Source organism: Nuphar pumila, chromosome 5, assembly GCF_984573655.1.
Source record: "Nuphar pumila chromosome 5, dmNupPumi1.hap1.1, whole genome shotgun sequence".
NCBI classification, from domain to species: domain Eukaryota; kingdom Viridiplantae; phylum Streptophyta; class Magnoliopsida; order Nymphaeales; family Nymphaeaceae; genus Nuphar; species Nuphar pumila.
Window position 1 is genome coordinate 27,844,164 of NC_143253.1, and position 7,100 is coordinate 27,851,263.

At 40.9% G+C, this 7,100-nt stretch overlaps 1 protein-coding gene across 1 annotated transcript; it reads left to right on the forward strand.

Annotated features, from left to right (window-relative positions):
• The first annotated feature begins 224 nt into the window (after positions 1 to 224).
• Positions 225 to 4,025, forward strand: LOC149837232 (protein SMAX1-LIKE 4-like). The gene is made up of 3 exons (XM_090007998.1): positions 225 to 1,480; positions 2,131 to 2,380; positions 2,490 to 4,025. The coding sequence occupies exons 1-3, from the start codon at positions 225 to 227 to the stop codon at positions 4,023 to 4,025; spliced, it is 3,042 nt and encodes a 1,013-aa protein (XP_089864124.1).
• Positions 4,026 to 7,100: the final 3,075 nt, after the last annotated feature.

Sequence of the window (7,100 nt, forward strand, 5' to 3'; positions counted from 1 at the left end):
CTTCCATAGAGCATATAACAGAAAAAGACTGGTGATCTGCTGTTCATCTCCAAATGAATAGAAGAATATGGTGGTCTTGGTAGTCTTGCTTCTCATCTCATAAGAAGAAGAAGAAGAAAAGTAGGGGAGTAATGGTGGCGAGGGTGGTATTCATCTTCTAAGAAGAAGAGGTGGTCAAAGAAGAAGAAGTTGGGGTGAGTGTGGTTGGTGCTAGGGAGTGAGGAATGCGTACAGGGGCGTGTACAGTGCAGCAGACCCTCGGCACAGAGGCTGCAGGAGTTATAAAGCAAGCAGTGACACTAGCAAGAAGAAGAGGCCATGCTCAGGTCACCCCTCTTCACGTCGCAGCCACTCTGCTATCCTCAAGGTCCAGCCTGCTCAGAAGAGCCTGCCTCAAATCCCACCCTCATCCCACCTCCCACCCTCTTCAATGCCGAGCTCTTGAGCTCTGCTTCAACGTCGCTCTCAACCGCCTTCCCACGGCAGCAGGCCCCCTTCTGCAATCCCAACCTTCTCTCTCTAATGCTCTGGTTGCTGCTCTCAAGAGAGCTCAGGCTCACCAGAGGAGAGGATGCCTTGAGCACCAACAGCAGCAGCAGCCTCTCTTGGCCATCAAGGTTGAGCTAGAGCAGCTAATTATATCTATTCTCGATGATCCAAGCGTTAGCAGGGTGATGAGAGAGGCAGGGTTCTCAAGTACTTCTGTGAAGAACAACCTGGAGGACTCTGTTTCAATCTTCACTTCCTATGCTCTTTCTGAGCCCAAAGAGGCCTTCTTCTCTGGTTCAGGCCACAGTTTCTGGAACACCCACTGGGCTAATTCTGTTTCTCTTCACCCTGTGAAACAGAGCCCTCCTTTCTTCATTAATGAAAGCCCACTCATCAACTCTTCCTTCCTTGCTTCTTCTAATTGGAAGCATTCTACAGAAGAGAAGGAAGATTTGAGAATGGTTATTGATGTACTGTTGCTGAGGAGGAAAAGGAATATAGTTCTTGTTGGGGACTCAGTGGCTAGCACAGAAGGCCTTGTTTTGGAGCTCAAAGGCAAGATGGAAGCAGGGGATGTTCCTGAAGAACTCAGATCAGTCAAGTTCCTGTCTCTCGAATTCTCGACTCTTTCTATTAGAATCATGAAAAAGGTAGATGTTGAGTCGAGGGTTGCAGACCTAAGAAGAGTGGTTCAGAGCTTTTGCATGTGTGGAGTCATCATCTATACAGGGAATTTGAAATGGGTGGTGGAGGAATACTTGGAAAAGGATACAGTTTCTAGAGATTACAACCCAGCTGAACACTTGATTACAGAAATCGGGAGATTTCTATCAGATTTTTGCCACCACCACAAGTTGTGGTTGTTGGGCGTTGCAAATACTCAGACTTACATGAGGTGCCAAATGAGGCAACCTTCACTAGAAAACCAGTGGACTCTCCAGGCTGTTCCAGTTCCTTCAGGTGGCCTAGCGTTAAGTCTGCATTCAGCCAGGTGATTTTCTCCTAAATTCACTTAAAATTCGTTTGGGAAATTTTCAACCTATTTTTCTTTTCCTTTATTGGCCAGGGTACTTATTTTTTCTTTCTTCTTTTTTGGTTTTATAGCTAAGAATTCCTTGCTTAGAAAGAGCTAGGACAATACTAAGATGGTATTAATTTTATTCTCTTTATGTTTAAATGAACATTAAAAAAAAAGCTGAATGCTAGAGGTATGACAATGATGATTTTCATTTAGATACTGTTCTGATGATTTTTGAAAAGCAACCATTTTTGGAGAAAATAGTCTTGACTAGATCACAGTGGTGGATTCTTCTTGTCTTAATGGCGGTGACCAGAATTCCACTACAGCATTTTGAACGTTGAAACTGATTGCTTTTTGAGCACTATCACTTTTTCTACTGCAACATGTATTAAATTATGCTTCTCATAAAAAGGTGAATAGAGGAGATGTAGTGAGAACCTTATTAGGAAGTTAAAAAATCATGAGTCTGCAGAGAAATAAAAATATGAGGAGCAATAAAATATAAGACAATAACAGGAGGGAAACCATTTAAGAATTTGATATGGAAGATTTGTTTGCAGAAAACTCTGTTAAAGACTTTAATACGCATTATTTTTTCCTCTTTTTAAATGTGAATGCAGTGGTCTGGATTCGATAACAAGGGCCACTTACACGCAACAATATCTACACCAAACGCAGATATTAAAATCTGCTGTCATCAAGGACGATGAATATGATAAACTAATCTTGTGCGCAGAATGTGCTTCCAATTATGAAAAGGAAGCCAGGGTTTTCTTAAAAGAACAACAGCATCAGAGTTCCAATGAGACAGAAAATGGTCCCTCCAATTTTCCTTACTGGATGAGACATTATAGAACCCACAATCAAAAGGTAGATTAATTTATTCATTGATTGAGTTATTTACTTTTTTGTTGTTTTTCAAGCATATAAAATAAGCCTAGTGAATATCTAGATTGATCTCATATGCAAAATTAACCAGGGTGGCCCATGCGGAGAGCTATTAGCACTAAAGAAAAAATGGAACAGACTGTGTCAAAGTTTAAACCATCCATTGCAGAATCAGATTCAGAGGAAATCAAGAGACGTTTGGTTTGACCATTCGAACCTTGGGGAAAGCTCTGGTGGGAATACTTGTGTGATTTCAGCGTTGTCATATCCTCAGAGCTTCAGTTCATCATTTCCATGGTGGTGTAACAGCTCCCCTAATGACAAAAGCAAGGCTAGAGCAGGCTCTGCTGAAGTGAAAACTACTCTTGCGCTTGGTATAGGCACTGAAGTAGGGTCTCATTCTATGGTCCCTAATACTTTCGATGATGACGACTTTCAGAATAATAAGCAGGCATTCTTGCCATGCACTTGGGTTGCAGAAAGTAGTAAAAGAGTGACTGTGTCTAGCAAACAATTATGTAGAGACTTGCTCGAGAACATACCTTGGCAATCCAAAATCATACCTTCCATATCAGAAGCTATGTCAGAACTGAAAAACATATGGTTTCTCTTAACTGGTTCTGACTGGATCGGAAAGAGAAGGCTAGCAATGACAGTTGCACATTCTTTCTTTGGATCAGTTGACAGACTTCATTTGAACATGAAAGCAAGAGAAGGGGCTGCACAGAAGATGATAGAATATCTAAAATCCAACCCCCAAGGCTTGATTTTCATTGAAGATATCGATCACGCAGAGAAATCCTTTCTGGAACTAATCAGAAATGCCATGGTAGATGGAAAACTCCATGACCCAAATGGAAAGGAATCGTTCCTAACTAGTAGTATAATTATCATGACAAGTGGTAGTTCATTAACCAATCTTCAAGAACAGAAAATGAGTGTAATTCAAATGAAACTGCATGTGGGCAGTGATTGGATTGAATCCCAAGAAGAAAATGAAATGAGAAAGAGAAAATCTGAAAGTGTTGGTTCCGACACAAAGAAAAATAACAAAAAAAAGCAGTGTGTGAGTGCACTGGACCTCAATATGTTGGCCCAAGAAGAAGATACAGAAGAGTCATTTGCCGTCATTCATAGTGACTTAACTCAAGAAGCACCACACACGAACATGGAGAATGATGACTCTGCTTCAAATTTGTTCCTTGGTAAGATCAATCAACATTTCATTCTTGACCTCCCTCCTGATCTTAACATGATTTCAGAGTGTTTTCTTATGAGGCTGAGGAGTGGATTTAGAGAAGCTCTTGAAGATAGAGACTGGCCCTTTCATGTTGAGAAAGAGGTCCTTGAGAGACTAGTTGGTGCTTCATGTTCATTTCTTAATTCTTTGATGGATGATTGGATTAGAAATGTTCTCCAGAAAAGCATGAAAACTCTAAGGAACATAAGGAAGGAGGAAAGGATTAAAGTAAGACCCTGCCTGAAGGAGGAAAGGAAGGTAAGACTCTGCCTTCAGTCTGAAAAAGAGAGTGTCTGGGAATATGGGTATCAAGGTTCACCTCTTCCAAACAGAATAGAAGTTGTCTTTGATGACCAGAAACTCAGAACAAATGTTGTTGATAGTTGAAAGGAACTCTTAGTGTGTAAATAGGTTGGGGTTAACACAGTCTTTCATTTGTTGCAAACGAGATTGGTAGCGTAGCTTTCAGCAATGAAATGATGAGAGACTGTTATGCCTGATTTTCTCTTGTTAGTGTAAGATTGTATATTCCGTTGGAGACTAATCTCTCCCTCTCTCTCTGCCCGCCGCGTGAAAATCCCTACATAGTACTTATTTATTTGTAGTGCAGTGCTTATGCTGACACTTAAAAGAATGACACTAACATGTGCTTTTATTGGTAGCCTTTACCCTTAAAAAAGGCTTTGCTCTCATAAATTCTATCTAGTTAATAATGGTAACACTGACAACAACAGTGATGGACACGTTATGATGATCAACAATGATAGTATTGTTTCAGGAGACTCTCGGCTTGGATAAACTGTGAGTCTCAAATTTAGGACTGAACATTTCCATGAACAAACTCTAGAGTCTGGATTAAAGTTGATTAAATGAACTTAAATAGGCATGTAGTAGTCGAAACGAACCCCGTACTACTAAAATCAAATATTCGAATGACTTCATAGGCTATATTGCTACTGCTGGCTGTTCTATTACTCAAGGCCTTCTGCCTAGTTGATTTCTATTCAAACTAGAAATGCCTTTGCAGTAAAGGACTTGAATCAGGGGCTGCATCTGCAGTAACCTTTTTCCTTTGTGGTTAGGTCCAGGGAAAACCTTTCAATCATGGACCGCTCATTGGCAGGCTTCTGGTTGGTACTTACGGCACTCTCTGCCCTATGGGGAACACCCAGCTTCGACCTTGGCGAAAAGGGATGCCCCCCGGTTGGTTTCAAATTTGTGACATCATGTCACTTTAGTGACTTCACAAATCGCCCTTACCAAGTGAGTGGAGCCCATGTGGCATCTGCAGTAAATCAAACCAATGTTGTCAGAATAGGTTTTTGAATTGAATTAATTTTGCAAAAAAATCCCGAAATGGGTCGGAATCAAATGGAATCACATTGTTTTGAATTGTCCTGTTAATAAAAGTTTCTAAAACTTAGAAAATCAGATAAACTAAGTTACATATATATAGGCCGATTCAAATGGTAGCCTTGACTATCACAAGTTAATTCCCGTACATGCCTATTTATTAGGTTGCCCACAGCTCGATCGAAGCTGAATTGGCCAATTTTGTAGGGGGGCTGAGTCAGCCTCGCATTGAATCGATTTGAACCGTCCGTTTAGGATGATTTAGTTGGATTTTGACAACATTGAATCAACCTCAAAAATATCTGCCTAAGCATCCATATGCTCTACTTTTGTCCCTTGATTCTGGGATGTCCTTTGACATGAGAAAGAGAAAAGACTCGGACTTGTTCAACCATGCCTGCAGGCACGTGCATTGTCTGATGGTAGGGTTACTCTGTACTTTGAATTCTGGTAAAAGGAGTACGTGGAAGTCACTAGCTTTGCTGCTCAAGAACATTGTTTGTTCAACACCTACTTAAGACAATCAATTGCCCAAAGGCTTTAAGAACAAGAAAAAAATATGCAACCCATGTTGAAAGAAAGCTCCACTAGAATTCGTTCCTCCTTAACAAATTATAATACGAACATGCTTATAAGCTTAGACCATAATGGTGTTTGGTGATAATAATGCTCCTCGACCCAAAAAATAGTGTAGCATATAAAGAAATCATTTCATCCGATTAAAAATATGCCCTACAAGCACTAATGGAATGAATTTTATGTTGGGTGCACTAGTTTGATTTTTGAGGTCCTTGTACTTTTCATAGGGGGCCCAGTTTCATAGGAAGCCAACTGCCTCAGGGACGTAGCCAATTTTGGGGTGCCTATGTATCGCCAATATTAAATAGGAAGCACCTACAACAATGGGGAGGGAGCAGGAGACTCATTACAGTCATAGAAGGTTCAACCACTAAAAGTTTATCCTCAAAATTCCACGGGGTTGGATCTGATACATGATCCACATAAACTGGTAATGGGTTAATAAGGAGAGAGAGAGAGAGAGAGAGAGAGAGAGAGAGAGAGAGAGAGAGTTGGTGGTTTTTCACTTTTAGGTCCACCACGAAAAGCGAAGGGAACACAAGAAAACAAAATACCATACGGCACAAGAAAAGAACATAAAGGAAACAAAGGCCTACGGTATAGACACATAAGAAACTCCAACCCTCCATGAAAAACAAGGTCTATGCCGTACCAAATTGCAAATAAGAACAAATATCTAATTCACTAATCAAGCAATCATAAGGAATGTAAGCACTTCAAAACAAGGGTAATTTTTCCACTTTATGGCCGGCCGTATGTGGGGCAGCCACAGCAATTGTTAAAAGTGGATGCAGAGGGATAAAAAAACTCGGTTTTTTAAGGTCCAATTGGCAGAATAAAGGTAGGGGGTTGTATCGATTGACCAAAAGTAGCCAAAAGGTTCACGTTTGAAAGTTGAAAATTGTTGACTGCTTATAAAGTGGAATGGGTCCCATCATGGTCAAGCCCCTTGTGTCTTTAGGGAGTGTTTGAATCAGACAGCAGAGGACAGGACAGTGCATCCTATCCTGTATTGTCCACGGACAGGACAGTATGCACTGTCACGCCCTATCTGCACCAAAGTAACATCTGCAAATCCTGCATTTGTGTGGGCACGTGTGGGGTCCACGCTCGGTGCATCCCACGAACGTGCAGGGACGGGTATTCAAACACTCCCTTAAAGAACAAGCTCGGTTCCTCCTGTCACCAGTTGTGCAACAAGAAAAATATACAAATGTGGTCACTGTTACAAATCAATGTGGTACCATATTCTACAAGTTGCACCTAAAAGGCATTTTCACTCAAATCTCTTACAATGTGATACGAGAGGGTGTTGTGTGTTCTCCCCGGAACACAAATTCACGTGTTCCGATGTGTACAAAAGAATATCTTGGGACCCGCGATAATTCATATGCCAATGTTGCCCACAATGACTTTATAATAAAATAATATATAAAAAAGGTAGATATGCTTTTGACGGAAATGTCCTCCCGTAAGATAGATATGCGTTGAACGAAAATGTCCTCCCGCTCCCCGTATATAGATTTGCAC